Source organism: Cydia strobilella, chromosome 18, assembly GCF_947568885.1.
Source record: "Cydia strobilella chromosome 18, ilCydStro3.1, whole genome shotgun sequence".
Lineage (NCBI taxonomy): Eukaryota > Metazoa > Arthropoda > Insecta > Lepidoptera > Tortricidae > Cydia > Cydia strobilella.
The window spans coordinates 3,542,221-3,557,877 of record NC_086058.1 but is presented as its reverse complement, the minus strand read 5'-3'; the positions used below and the strand labels follow the sequence as shown (position 1 = coordinate 3,557,877).

General features: G+C 38.8%; 1 protein-coding gene across 1 annotated transcript in view; it reads right to left on the bottom strand.

The window, feature by feature from the left end:
* The window catches only part of LOC134749444 (dnaJ homolog subfamily C member 13), a 92,550-nt gene that overhangs the window by 17,221 nt on the left and 59,672 nt on the right, over positions 1-15,657 (bottom strand). The window contains exons 31-36 of the mRNA XM_063684380.1: positions 12,467-12,676; positions 11,224-11,356; positions 9,934-10,089; positions 7,922-8,029; positions 6,644-6,756; positions 5,582-5,754 (exon numbers count right to left, since the gene is read on the bottom strand). Coding sequence (XP_063540450.1) covers positions 5,582-5,754; positions 6,644-6,756; positions 7,922-8,029; positions 9,934-10,089; positions 11,224-11,356; positions 12,467-12,676 — 893 coding nt within the window. The remainder of the gene's footprint in view (positions 1-5,581; positions 5,755-6,643; positions 6,757-7,921; positions 8,030-9,933; positions 10,090-11,223; positions 11,357-12,466; positions 12,677-15,657) is intronic.

The following is a 15,657-nucleotide window of genomic DNA, read 5'->3' as shown; positions in this document are numbered from 1 at the left end:
CTTACTTTTGATTTGTACAGCCACATTTGCATGATTTACACTGGGCTGTGCATGGCCAGCTGACGCGACGACACCCACAATGCATAGTTTCGCAGCCAGATTTGCAGCCACAATGGTCCAAGAGGCTTAATTGAGACCAAATCGCGGTAACTGCCGACCATTCCGGAGTCCAACTCTCTTTTTCCTCAGTCCATCCCCAAAAAGATGTACATGGTATGGAAACTTCTGGTTTCAGAGCGTTTCCCCATATATGGCCCTCTTGGTAAGCTGCTCGAAGTGCATGTTTATAGAGAGCAGCTGATGTAGGTGGCAGGGTTGGCAGGTTCTAATTTCTCGGCCAAATCAGATTTGTTCCCTGAACGACGCCCTCCATTGACTGACAACGAAGGTGGACAAATTTGGTTTTCGTACTCCAGTACAACAATTCAAGAATTCTTCCAAGAATTCGTTCAGATCAAGCTGCCTTTCTCTGGCCACTATAAAAAGACGGGAAAATAGGAGTATGTCAACTTTTAAGTTTTTGATTTTGTCAGTTGTCAGGTGTGGAACTATATATTTTAATTTTAGTATAAAGTTACCCTAGATTTGTGTTATTGTTTGGCCAAACGGAACACATAAACGTAAATGAAGTTCACAAATATTTGTTTGCTTCAAAAAAACAAGCTTGTGACAAGCCTGCCACCTACATCAGTTGCTCTCTATAAACATGCACTTCGAGCGGCTTACCAAGCGGGCCATATATGGGGAAACGCTATGAAACCAGAAGTTTCCATACCATGTCCATCTTCTTAGGGATGGACTGAGGAAAAAGAGAGTTGGACTCCGGAATGGTCGGCAGTTACAGCGATTTGGTCGAAATTAAGCCTCTTGGACCATTGTGGCTGCAAATCTGGCTGCGAAACTATGCGTTGTGAGTGTCGTCGCGTCAGCTTACCATGCACAGCCCAGTGTAAATCATGCAAAGGTGGCTGTACAAATCAAAAGTAAGTTAATGTAATTTTCAATCCAGAGTTATTTTGCATGCTGACCACTGATTACAGGTCTGGCACAAAATTATAGGTTTAATGGTAATCAACTAGGCACAAAAATAATTCAACAGTGAATCTACAGGCACAAAAATTATCCAACAGTAATCTACAGCAACCAGTTCATGTATGATCGGTGATTTTGTAGTATTGAAATGGTACGAGTACTTCTCAAAACGACTTTTTTTTCAGTTCTACATCTACCGGTGAACCCGAAGAGGACATTTGAGTTTTTTGTTTACAAATGTAGTCACTTTAAATAAAAATAATTCCTAATTTTAGATTTGTTATATTTTTTTGTAGTTCAGCACCAGGAAAAAACTTTATTCAGTTTTTATTTATTAATTTTTTTATTTATTAAAATAAATTGGGTGATTTCTTTTCATATGACACATTTAATATTAAAATCAGTGCACTTACTGCGGTTGAAGATTTCTTTTAAAGAATTTATTTGTAAGAACGTGCATAATTGAACTTAAGGTGGTTCGACTAGGTTACCCAAAGCTTAAACCCCGCTAGATGGCGTCACTTTCGCAAATTTTCAGGTTTTATTTTTTTGTGGAATAGTGTTGGTATCTGTAAACTTAAAAGTATGTTTAGCGCACTCATTACATAAATATTGAACTATTATAATAAACATTGAATACTTCATTAGTGCAAAAAACACTTTTAAAGTCGACAGAGTGTTTCTGTCATGCTATTTCCTACTATTACTCACACATGCAAACAGTGTTTCCGTGATGCTTGTAGTAGACAATTTCATGCAGTGTAAGTATGCTGCAATGGCGTTGCGGTATGTTCGTGGAAATACGTGCAAGAGGATTCGGGTTCGAGACTGGTACGTCAGGGGTACTTTTTTTATGTCCTTTTTGTGTTATCTTATGTTTCTTATACCTTTTATTCTTCGAATTCTTGTCCGATTCCGATATAACCGAAATATATTTCAGTGATATCGGAAACGGCTCTAACGATTTCGATGAAATTTGCTGTAAGGGGTTCGATCTAGCTAGGTCTTATCTCTGGGAAAACGAGCATTTTTGAGTTTTTACTTATGTTTTCTTTTTCTCCCAGATATTCAGTATTATTAATAAATTAGTTTATAACGTTTTATAAAAATATGTGACGTTTTGAACTAAAAGGTAGCACATTGTCGGTTGTCGATTAGGTTGATTTCATTTTGAAGCTTTATGGAAATATGACAACAATAAGTAGGTACCCGTTTGGTTGAAAACGCCACATATATTGAAAACCTGACTTTCACAAATCTCACCTTTTTGGGTTCTTCCAACTCGGAAATGATGGAGAATACTGACGATTCTTAGTAGCACTAGCCCAAGGAAGTCCAGGTTTGTAAGTGTCAGGTATCAGTTTTTTTTTAAAGCGCTAAATATAGTTCTACAAGTAAAGCAATCCCTTACTGCCCAGCCTCTATAGTATTTTTCAAACTAGAAGGGTACGATGATAGATTTCATCTCCATACAATTTATAACCTATTAATGCCAAATGTTGCAAAATTATATTGAATTGAGATCTATCATCGTACCCTTGCAGTTTGAAATAGTTATTTACGATACAAGTGCGGAAAAGAGAAAATTCGAAACGAGTGGCGACAGATTAAAACACGACCGCAGAGAGTGTTTTAAATCGACACGAGTTGCGAATTAGCTATTCGCACGTGTATCGTACAACGTTTTACAGTACATATGGCCCTTTAAACTTTCGACATATGCATGAAAAGTGCGCTTTACGCACTAGGGCGAGAAAGTTGCACCATATGTACTGTAAAATACTTTTTAGTACATATGGTGCTACATATACGTTACCGCCCTAGTGCGGTAATTAGTACAATACGTGCATATGTCGAAAATGTAAAGGGCCATAATTATGTACTGTAAAACGTTGTATAATACACGTGCGAAAAGGTAATTCGCAACTCGTGTCGATTAAAACACTTCCTTCGGTCGTGTTTCAATTTATCGCCACTCGTTGCCAATTTCCTACTTTTCGCACTTGTATCGTAATGTACTAATAATAAAGTAGTAATTGTAAAATAAAATTAAAACTTTTTTTATATTATTTTTTTGGATTCAAGTAGGTACAGTGAGTAACAACATTGCATGGCCTTCTAATTATAACTATTATAGAAAACGGGATATTTATCATGTTTATTTATATTATTTATTTCTCGATATTTTGGCCGGTCTTGCAAGACCAGTCGTTGTGGAGATCCCTGGGGAGGCCTATGTCCAGCAGTGGATGTCTTGTTGGTGTAGATGGATTCACACAACAAATGAAATAACATTTTTTCATATTTGTTATCCGTAGTTGTCCCTGTACCTGAAAGAAAAATAATATCATGATAGCACAAAATCTCTAATGTTATAGGAAGAAAGATGATGCAACAATATGGATTCTAATAAAGTTATCATTTACTTACCTAGTAATAATTGTGTTTTTCATTCATAGACAAAATTCCATAATTTTCATCCCCAGGAAATGTTTTATTTTACTTTATTGCAGTGAGGATGTCTTGATTTTTTCTGGCTAATGAAGGAAAACATTTTATTTCCAAGAATGCCTCTTCATTTTGCACAATACCTAAAAAAACCTAGAGTTAGTGACACATTGACTATTCGGCAACCAAAACAGTAATAATTACATTATATAAGTATTGTTCACTGCATTTTCTAAAAAGATCGGCACGAGAAAATTACAATGTACAATGAAGGAATGAAACGTACCTACCTTACGAAACTTCACCATCATGAATTCCGCTTCAATTCAGTCTGAATTTTTCTGGATTTTCGCGGACCAGAACACCGATGATTTTTGTAACTTGATTTAGACGTTCCTATCATTTTCAGTTTATACAAACAAATTGATGTCACAATAAACATGACCCTATGTGTCAGTGTCAACACTGTCAAATAAAAATGCACTAAACATGACGGCACTGCAAATCCTGCCAGGTCGGCCAGGCAACGTCGCCAACGTCATAGAGTGGCAACGCCGCACGCAACGTATTTGTACACGACATTTGTGACACACACATACGTAAAATTGATGAAAAAATTACGTTGATTTATGTATGATTTCTGTATGAAACAAAGTTTTTCTATTAATTTAGCGCAAACGAATATTCGAAAGTAGATAAATGAGCAAATATTTGTGTAGTAATAGTGTGTAGTGCCTTAATTAAAGCAGATTGAATTTTGTATGAAAATCGAACCACCTTAAATATTTCGCGAAGAATGAAAGGTATCGGTGTCGGGTTTTTTTGTAATACTTTTATATACTCAGTACTATATATATATTTATTAAACTATTCATGTTCCATAATTTTTTTTTATGAAATCAAGTAAAAACTATCAATCGAGTAAGAAAAAAAACTTAAGATGCCGTTTTTTGCCAAAAGTATTCAGTATATGTTTTTTTAATATCTTTTTATAAGTAGTATATATAATGAGCTTTTATTTGAGATATTAAACATTAAAATCGGTCGAATAGTTTAGCTTGTAGAATTATTTGGAATATATCTTGAAGAAATTTACACTCACATTCAAACTTTCATATTTCGAAGAGTATGAGAGATATCGGTGTCGGGTTTTTTTTATAATACTTGTTATTTATTCAGTAATATATACATGCATTAAACTATTCGTATTCCATACAATTTTTTTGAGAAATCAAGTAAAAACTATCAATCGAGTAAAAAAAACAAACTTAAAATTCCCGTTTTTATCAAAAGTATTGAGTATATATTTTTTGAGTATTTTTTTAAAAGTAATGTATATAATGCGCTTTCATTTGAGATATTAAACATTTAAATCGGTTCATTGGTTTAGCTTGTAGAATTTTTTGAAATATTTTTTAAAGAAGTGGCGCCATCTATGTTCCTAAGGGGTGAAACTGCCGCTGCTGCGGGTCAAATCGCTCAGTTTGGTCCCTACTATCACTGTGCAGAGCGGCTTGCTTTTATCATGAAGTGCAGCATTTTGTTCATAACAAGTATGACTAATGCGCGTGCCGCGAGTCGAACATGTGCGTAGCACTCGCCGGTCCACTCGCCCATGGCTACAGCGCTACGAAGTGCCAAATGATGTGCTACGTGTGCTACGAAACCTGTAGCTTCACACACCAGGCACGTAGCACTATTAGACCGCGAGCCAGGAATATATTTCCATGACCAATCGCCTCCCAGGCGATAATTCGTATGGTGGTTAACGGCTATGTATGATGAACCCTCGTGGACGTCAGCTGCCGCTCGGCTGGTGGGTTGAGGACTGGCAGCCACCGAAACACTTAAAAAAAATTAGTTATCGCCTCCTGTTTGATACATTGTCAGATGATAATACACCCGGCGATACAACTGGCTGACTATTTTTTAAATTCATGATAGCATCTAAACTATCCTCTGAAAAAGTATCAGCCGGGAGGCGATGACTGACGATATATGCTCCTGGCCCGCGGTCTATATGCAGATGCGATACGCCGCGGTTATAGAAGCGCTACGTGTGCTACGAAACCTGTAGCACATTGTAACTAGCTAAACTCACTTGTCAGCCCGCTCAGCTAAAGTGCTACACACTTGCGCGCGCGCCTCGTCCGTCCACACAAGCTCGGGGTGCTCGTGGCGCGAGTCGAACATGTGCGTAGCACTCGCCGGTCCACTCTCGCGCATGGCTTCACAGAATACTCCGGGCACGTAGCGCGACATTGTTAATCGGACCTGTTGGATAATTTATTTTAAAATATCAAAGCGACTCTTAATTAGTTTGTTTGAGTTGTACTTCACACGACGTAGAGTAGTATTCAAACTGACTATTTTGTTTAGTCTTTGTATGATTGAAAATAGTTTAAAGAGTATAATGTTTGTATGTACCATTTAGTTGACAGTGTGAAATATTTTCAATAAAATCCGATCTCCTATAAACCACACACCATAATTGAATATGAAAATCGGAATGCTGTGTTTCTATAGATTAAGAAAAGTATAATGAAATTAATCGTAAACGTAAATCGAAGGTAGAATTGCTATCAACTTACTTACTTACTTACTGCTGTGGCGCGACGACCCAAAGTGGATCTTGGCCTCCGACACCAAAAACCGCCATGATACATTTCGGGGAGTGCGCACAGGAACTACACGACCTGATCCCACCTTCCCCTTTTCATCATCGGACATCCAGGCGCGGGGAGCGAATGCACCCGTTCGTGGTCCACATTCCATTCGTTCGGACGAAACGTTTTGCCTCCTCCTTTTTGGTACGGACGGCTAAGGAATGGAATGCGCTCCCGCCATCTGTATTCCCTGATCAATATGACCTCGGTCTAAAACAAGAGTGAATAGGCTGTGACTGAACCGGTGAGCTCCATCTTAGGCCCTGTCTTCACTTTCCATCAGGTGTGACTAGGGCCAATCGCCGATCAGATTATAATAATAAAAAATAAAAAAATTATACTCTGTCCAAAGCCGTTTCTGTCCAGTCGACGGCGCCGTTCGTTGAGGTCTTTCTGCACTTCGTCTCTCCAGCGGTACCTAGGGCGTCCAGACGGTCTTCGGCCACTATTGCTAGAATTGCTATCAAAATTAAGTTAAATTGAATGTTAACAATTACCTTAGGTCCGTGAAGTTTGTCCGCCATCATTCGAGCTAACAACTCGACCGCGGACTCTCTAATCTCGGGAACTTTGCTATTCGCGAACAAGTCTAATAGGTATATCACAGCACCTGCGAACGAATAAAGTGGTTTTGATTAAGTTACCAAAAATTTCCAATTTTAAATGCAGCAAGTTCGTTCGTTCGTTCGATCCCATTCGTTTGAGCCTAAGCTAAACTCTCTACCTTATTAGAATGTCTTAAGGTTGATTTTACACTGTAAACGTTGTCGGCAATAGCCAACTGTGTGTAGCGGTCTAAAGATAAAGGCCAGTGGCCTATTTAATAAAGGTACAAGTTACAAGCGGAAGTCTCTTTCTAATACATAGGGTTAGAAAGGGAGTTCCGCTTGTAAATTGTAACTTGTAGCTTTATTAAATAGGGCACAGAGCACACCGGCTGCGTATGCGTAGACGTGCACGTGCGCTAAACGCTGACGTCACGCAAGCTGTGTGTCGTCTTACATAAGGGTCTGTATATTACAACCCACACGCATCCGGTGTACACAGGCCTTAAATGTACAAATCGGTTCAAAATTAAATGATTGTAATATTGTCTTCGGTTACCGCGATAGTTACTCATGAAATAAAACTATGAAAACGGATTATATCGCGTATATTGAATTTATAATACATCCCGACGTTTCGAACCCTTTACAGCGTTCGTGGTCAACGGGTGACTGAGGAAAAATTACAAAGTGCAAAAATACCCACATACTAAAATAATGAACAATCATAGACTACAAACTTTAAGGCTGGTTGGTTGTTTTTATCGCGTATAAATATATATCTTTACTTGAAAATAATTGTAGTGTATAACTAGCCTTATGAACCGATTTTGCATGTACAACCAGCCTTAAAGTTTGTAGTCTATGATTGTTCATTATTTTAGTGTGTGGGTATTTTTGAACTTTGTAATTTTTCCTCAGTCACCCGTTGACCACGAACGCTGTAAAGGGTTCGAAACGTCGGGATGTATTATAAATTCAATATACGCGATATAATCCGTTTTCATAGTTTTATTAAATGATTGTATTTGAAGGGAAAGGTTCTTGTACAGTCAGCTGCAGAGAAAAGGCACCCCCCCGCATACAGTTCTGTAAATTATTACCATAACGTTCCGCGATTGTTATGCCATTTAGGGTCCTAGCTAAATTGGTCGTTCAATACTTGCGCTATGGAATGTCCAATTTAGCTAGAACTCTAAATGGCTTAACGTTCCAGTGTGGTGAGTGTACCTTTGGCGAGCGCTTCCCTGACTAGCGCCGTGTTGGCGAGCAGCGCCGCCAGCGCCGCCAGCGCGTCCGGCCGCGGCGGCCGCGCGCCCAGCAGCGCCAGCAAGTGACCTGCAACAATACTCTGGTCACACCACATTCCATGATAATAAATAAATAAATGTTATAGGACATTCTTACACAGATTGACCAAGTCCCACGGTAAGCCCAAGGAGGCTTGTGTTATGGGTACTCAGACAACGATATATTTTTTTTTTTTTTACTAGCCTAATTTAGTGTCCCACTGCTGGGCAAAGGCCTCCCCTCGTTTCCTCCACTCGACCCTGTCGTTTGTAGTGTCCCGCCAATTTGGATAAAATGCGTCTAAGTCGTCCCGCCATCTCCTTTTCGGCCTGCCTGCACCCCGGCCAGCACCATCTATGGTGTTCCGTGGGTCCCACTCGGTAACCATTTTGGCCCACCTTTCAGATATCAGATAAACGATATATATAATATATAAATACTTAAATACATAGAAAACACCCATGACTGGGGAACAAATATCTGTGCTCATCACACAAATAAATGCCCTTACCGGGATTCGAACCCAGGACCATCGGCTTCACAGGCAGGGTAACTACCCACTAGGCCAGACCGGTCGTCTGATGATCTAACCTATATTCCTGCTAAATAAAGCGTATCGACACAAGTGGCAATGGTTACAACAACAAAAAAACCGGCCAAGTGCGAGTCGGACTCGCGCACGAAGGGTTCCGTACCATTACGGAAAAAAACAGCAAAAAATCACGTTTATTGTATGGGAGCCCCATTTAAATATTTATTATTCTGTTTTTAAGTATTTGTTGTTATAGCGGCATGAGAAATACATCATCTGTGAAAATTTCAACTGTCTAGCTATCACGGTTCATGAGATATAGCCTGGTGATAGACAGACGGACAGACGGACAGCGGAGTCTTAGTAATAGGGTCCCGTTTTTACCCTTTGGGTACGGAACCCTAAAAATTAAGTAGGTATAGTAGTAGTAGTAGCATTAGTAGCTTGTTTGCTATCGATATCGACAACACTTGAGTCGAAATTCAATTATTCACTAGCACTGGTAGCAATTAACACAAGCCTATATTGAGCTTTATGGGTACTAAGAGCCAATGTTGGGCAAAAAGTAATTGCGCCTTCAATTTACAATTGCGATTGCAAAATGAAATTGTTAACTAAATTTTTAATGACATTTTGAAATTTGAAATTAATTACTTCACTCAATTACAAATTACTTTTAATGAATACAAGTTTTCGATCATCTTTATTTCTGGACTAACCTTACAATGTTTGACATTTTATATTTCAAAAAATGTAAATGAGTATTTTTGAAAGTTTTTGTACAAGGGGAAATAATAAATAATAAACAGTGTTATGTATGGGAAATCGAAGGATTAAAATGTTAGATTTTTATATCATCGGGTTTTAGTTAATGTATAAAAAAATTACAGTAAGAGTACATGATTATTATTGAAAAATTTTTTTCACCTGTTTGTTGTAATATTAGCCTTCTGGCAAAATTTGGCTGTTTCATAATACATTTTTGATTGGTCCATTTCTATGGGAGGGTAAAAATTTTTTCCGCGATTTCGTGGTTGGTCCCATAGTAAAAGTTGCTCAATATAATCCCAAACCTCTCTGGCAACGGGAATGCACTTGTTAGGGTTCCGTACCCAAAGAGTAAAAACGGGACCCTATTACTAAGACTCCTCTATCCGTCTGTCTGTCTGTCCGTCTGTCTGTCACCAGGCTGTATCTCATCAACGGTGATAGCTAGACAGTTGAAATTTTCGCAGATAATGTATTTTTATTTTTTCTTTTTATTTCTATGTATTCGTTCTGTGCAATAAAAACATTTTTTTTTAAATCTTATTGCCGCTATAACAACAAATACTAAAAAGAGTAAAAAGTACGGAACCCTCGGTGGAGGAGTCCGACTCGCACTTGTCCGGTTTTATTTTTGGCCACCCTGTATAGTTACCTAGCACTTGGCTGGCCGCGACGTCCTCCACACACTCGCGGCTGCCGGCGGCGGCGAGCACGCCCCGCAGCGCCGCGTCCTGCAGGGAGGGGTGCGCGCGCGCAGACAACATGCCGAAGATTAGCCCGAATTGGCCGATGCACTGAATCTCGGACCCTGAAACAACCAATACAATGATAAGGTTCAATTAATAATACAAAATTTCCAATTGTTATTTTATGTGTTTTTTTTTTTTTTTTCATTTATTTTTCAAAGGCACATATACATAATTAATTTCAAAATTACTCGCCAAACTGCGTATGCAGTTTGTTGGCGAGAAAGCGCTCTTTTTTACAATTTTATGCACCTACTTAAGTTGCTATCTTACTATGCTTACCCTAAGTTTGACATTAAAGTTAGTCTTAGAAAAAATATACCTATATAATAAAGTAATAAAGCATCCTTTTACAAATAAATGTTTCTACCTAAAGGATACACTATGCTAAAATAACAAACAACAACAAATATAATTTAAATAATAACCGTAAATCGTCTTGTGTAATCGTCTTTAAAAAAAAATCTTCTAATAAACTATTCGTATATCGATGGTCCTGGGTTCGAATCCCGGTAAGGGCATTTATTTGTGTGATGAGCACAGATATTTGTTCCTGAGTGAGTCATGGGTGTTTTCTATGTATTTAAATATTTACATAGTATAATTATATATCGTTGTCTGAGTACCCATAACACAAGCCTCCTTGGGCTTACCGTGGGACTTAGTCAATCTGTGTAAGAATGTCCTATAATTATTTATTTATTCGTATATTCATTAGTGAGCATTTTCGTTGCAGTATGGGAGACATCTCTTTACTTCATATCGTCAGGTGACAACCAAAACTCACTAATTACTAAAAAAAAAATTAAACCAACCTTATGCTCGTACTAATACGGTTCACTATGGCTATGACCTTGTGGTGGTAATTTGTGAGTTTTGGTTGTCACCTAATGACACAATCACAATAATGATACAATCATTCATTACGAACGACGGGACATAAACAAAATGTTCTAGTTTGTTTTTTCTAAGAGGAAAGTCCTCGAGGTACTGCTTTGAAATTGCCAGGAATGGAGCCACAAATGAGGAGGATAAAGAGTGTTAAGTGGAGAAGAAAAAGTCAGGCGCCGATGCAGTAGCTAAGGGTGATATTCCATCTGTCCAATGTGTACTTTATCTCACATTTTGCTGATCGAGAGAGTGGGGCGCAATGACATAACAGTAATAAACAATAAGATGAGAGAGTAAGATTATACCTGGGTTTTTAATGACGACATTAGCGAGAGCCGACAACGCCATAGTGATATGTTCCACGCGTTCTGGAGTCATGTCTTCTTTGGTATGTTCCAGGATGAACTTTAGCAGATCCAGGATGAACTGCTGAGGGTTCTACAGAACAATGATTACACGTCTCAGTTTACTGATTAAATGGCGAATTCATAAGTATAAAAACGTCAATGCGCGTTGGAAAACATAGCCATTTGTTGTTGTCAATAATGACATTGTCAAGTACTGCCATAGACAGTAGACAAGATGGCGCTGGTCGCTGCTGGAAAGGCTGCGTTCAGCTAATAGTTGGGCCGAGTCGTACGGCTGCGATCGTGGCCCAAAATGGTCCCGCCGGAAGATCAGCGCTGACTTTCGGGTCAGTATTATGCTGAGGCGAGACCATTTCGTCCAACTTTAACTCTTACCTATTTTATGAATGCTTATAGTTTTAGTTATACTTTTGTATGTAATTTTAGTTTTAAGTTTATCACGAATAAAACGAAACGTTTGATTCTGATTTGATTCTGAAAGTCTCGTACCTTAATACGAAAGAAAAAAAAGCTAAAACAAAACACATCTTTATGGCACCTACGCTTTAATATTAGGGTTTTTCGGTAGTTACTAAAGAACGGTGCAACCGATTTTGTTAAAAATAGTCTAGGGTCATTATCTAAGAATACGTCTGCGGTTGCATCTAATTGCCACGGCTCGTTTCTTACATTTTGTATGGGTCGCGGCAATTAGACCGCAGACATATTTTTTGAAAATGACCCTCTTAAGTTATTCTTTACAGATTACTTTCTCGTTTTAAGGGCTTTTAAACTAACGATTTGAAAGCGAAATATGGGCAATATTTTTATCACATCACCAATTCGAAAAAGGGCTTTTTCTTCCCCGCTAGGCGGGATCAAAATGGCACTTTTCTGTTCTAGAACACGATTTTTTTTCTTTTTTGCATACTATATTTTTAGGTTAAATCATATTTTGGAACATAACAATTTCAGTCATGGGTGATGTAAAAAGCAGTATGTGTCACATGGTAGCAACCTTGGGCGTTAACACTCGAATCCCTCACTACGCTCAGGATTCTATTATAGAATCTTTCGCTTCGTTCAGGACTAAATGTGCGCCCTCGCCGTAAATATGTGATTATGCGCCCTTGTGACACAATCTACAATTTTTCTATTTTCGAAGCGATTTTGTACTATGAATGTAATATTGCCAACTCACTGGTACGGGAAACTCGGGCTGGTCGTTGTATATGGCCACATAGACCCCACCAACCACTAACAAGCCCTCATGAGCTGTATACTTGAAGTCTGGCACCAGTGGACCATCAGGTTCCATTTTGGCTCGGAGTATGTCGCGTAGTTCGGCTCGTGTGCTGTTGTCCCAGACGAGTAAGGGTGTCCTCCAGTTCGAGGTTAGCGTTTTCAGTAGCTGGAACAAAATTAAAATTAGAAGAGAGTTTACAGATTATCATACCACTTTACTGTTTTTTCTCATCTTTTGTGTTTCAGAAAACATACTGAATTCCCCGCAACAGATCCGTAAAAGAACCAAAAGTTGCCAGAATGAAGTGGGACTGAGCGGGACACGATGCTCGTTGAAGGTAGTTGGACAGAGATGTTTTCAGTAGCGACCGCAAATGGAGGACACAGCCACAGGGCGGACACGCTACATCAAAAATCACTTGCGTTTCTATGTGTGAACGGCACGTCTGTACCATGGTATAGTATCTCTGAAGAGGAGTAATGTAATGCTGATAATAATGCCATCTCTGGGTTATGCTGGACATATATTCCTCAGCCGTGGTGCCCTGCTGAGCTAAAAAGCGGTATCTCAATTGAAGATTGCATGCAAATAAGTACCTTAAATTTGAATCATAACGTTCCATTTCCAGTTCATTCGTTTTTGAGATACCGCCTTTAGCATAAGGAGGGCTGAGTGTGGCTAGATATCATTCTTGTGTGTAGATAGTAGAAAACAAAATATACCAAAACAAATATTTAAGCAGGTAACTTAATCGTATTTAATTAAATCTAGAAGAATATATTTTAATAAAAAATGTTTTGATAGTGTTACTAACCTTACGTTGCAAATGAACTAGGAAACAAAATAAATTTGAAACGTAAAAGTAATTTTTTTAATATGTAGTGCAAACACCGTACAATGACAGACTGACGTATTTAGACGAATAAAAAAACCAAATGACGTTTGGTTTGACGGGAAATTTTGAAATTATTTCTAAGTTGTTTTTTAATATAAATTCCGTTTAAACATATTTTTGGTCAGATTTATGTTAAGATATTAACAAACAGCGTTTCTTTATATCACAACCAACCTTGTAAGTTGTGTTGAGTTGTGCTCTTACTCATTTAACCAAACCAACGCAGGCAAGATGAAAAGCAATGCCGGCCGGGCCGCGCCGAATCTGTGTACCTTCTTGTATGTACATCGGTATAAGGGCAAGGTAAGTAAATTTTCGAGTTTATAATATATATATACCTCCTGAACATTTATTTATTATTTCATCTTTATCAAAAGCTTTGATAGAGGCTTCGGGTAAAGCATATTTATGAAATGTTGGCGATGGAACATGGAACATTGTAACATTTCAAATAACAGCCGTTGAACTAGCACCATTCTTAGTGCCCGTAAGGCCCGTCATACACGTTGCTCTGATTATCATAATTAAGATACTATTTTCCGTGCCTAGGTCTTAATCTGATAAATCAACTACAACCTGCCAAAATTAGAAAGACATACATCTAATGATAAAATCCAACCACAATACGTTACCTTTGTCGACATTTTACATGAATAATATCCCGATTCACTGATTTCTTGTTACCTAACATTAAATGTGACAATAGCACACCCTTAAAATGCATGCTCAACACTTGTCCTGTTTCGCTGTAAAATAACCTTTTTATACTTTTGATAACATCTTAACTGTTAATATATTTTCAGGTATTAAAAAGCTTTCAGAATAAAGTTGCGACACGGCAGGTATCGTGCTTTTCTTCGATAAGTTTTTCGATGTTGTCAATGGCAATTTCAGTGAACCTAAAAAAGGAAAATCTACCTATGCGCTGTAACACCCAGATCACCGCACCACAAATTGTGGATAAAAAGCTTGAATGTTCTCAAAACTATGAAATATGCGACAAAAATGGATCTAAATTAAATCAAAAAAAGTTGGATCAAACTATTGAAGCTTTCCAAGTTATTTTGGGATCAAGAAGAAGAAATGAATTAGGTTGCCTCTAATTATTGTTTAAAACATAGTCAGGAAATAAATTGTTACATACTTGCTGTTAAGTTATTTTCACGGAAGTGCGCTTAAAGCGTCGCTGTATTTGCATGTGTCTTAGTTACTTGGAATGGAACGTATGTAAATAAGTAGGTACTTATAAATAATATATTGTACTTGATTCAACATAAGTTTTCATTTATTTATTCTGAAAAACTGATTTATGTAGTTTTCTAAGCAAATGGAAATTGGTACGACAAAGATTACTACATAAATCAGTTTCCAATATTAAAGTTGTTACATGTAGGTAAAGAACCCATAAGTACGTGTGTGTGTGTGTGTGTGTGTGTGTGTGTGTGTGTGTGTGTGTGTGTGTGTGTGTGTGTGTGTGTGTGTGTGTGTGTGTGTGTGTGTGTGTGTGTGTGTGTGTGTGTGTGTGTGTGTGTGTGTGTGTGTGTGTGTGTGTGTGTGTGTGTGTGTGTGTGTGTGTGTGTGTGTGTGTGTGTGTGTACATGTGTGCGTGTTTACTGCATATACAGTCTCATTAGTTGAGAGCAGGACCGCTAGGGGCAGCACTAGTAGAGACGTGAACGTGAAATGTCCGAGAGTTTTTTATCTATTACAGTAATAACATATACTAATCTATGGTCTGTACACGCGGCATGCGTCATTGTGTAAGTTGCTTAAAAACAGTGCTGAGCGGCCGGCAAAAGGCCGTCAATCTGCTGTCGCGGGGCGAGGTCATTCGAATCGGGGCGGGGCGGTGCGTGGCCGTTCTGTATGATAATACTATTACTTATTCTGTGACACAGCCATTGAAGAGCCATAAGAAGAGCGTCGATCTACTTATATGTGAGCAGCGGACAACCGGTTTTTGCGGACGGTCACGGCGATTGTTGCGGGCGGCCTATGTCCACCAGCTGTCTTTCAGCTGATAAGATGGTACCTGAGACAATTTTCTGACATTTTCGAAAACATAGTGAACCTACCTCGTGCCGGTCCTCGTCCTTGAGCCGCGAGCACAGGTAGGGCGTCAGCGTGGCTCGGAGCGCCTCCCGTATCCGCTCGTCCAGCGGCCCGGGCTCCGCGTGGGGCCCGTACATGGCGGCTAGCGCTGCCACACATAGCTGCGCCAGCTGGTTCCCTCCTGTGTGACATAGTGAAC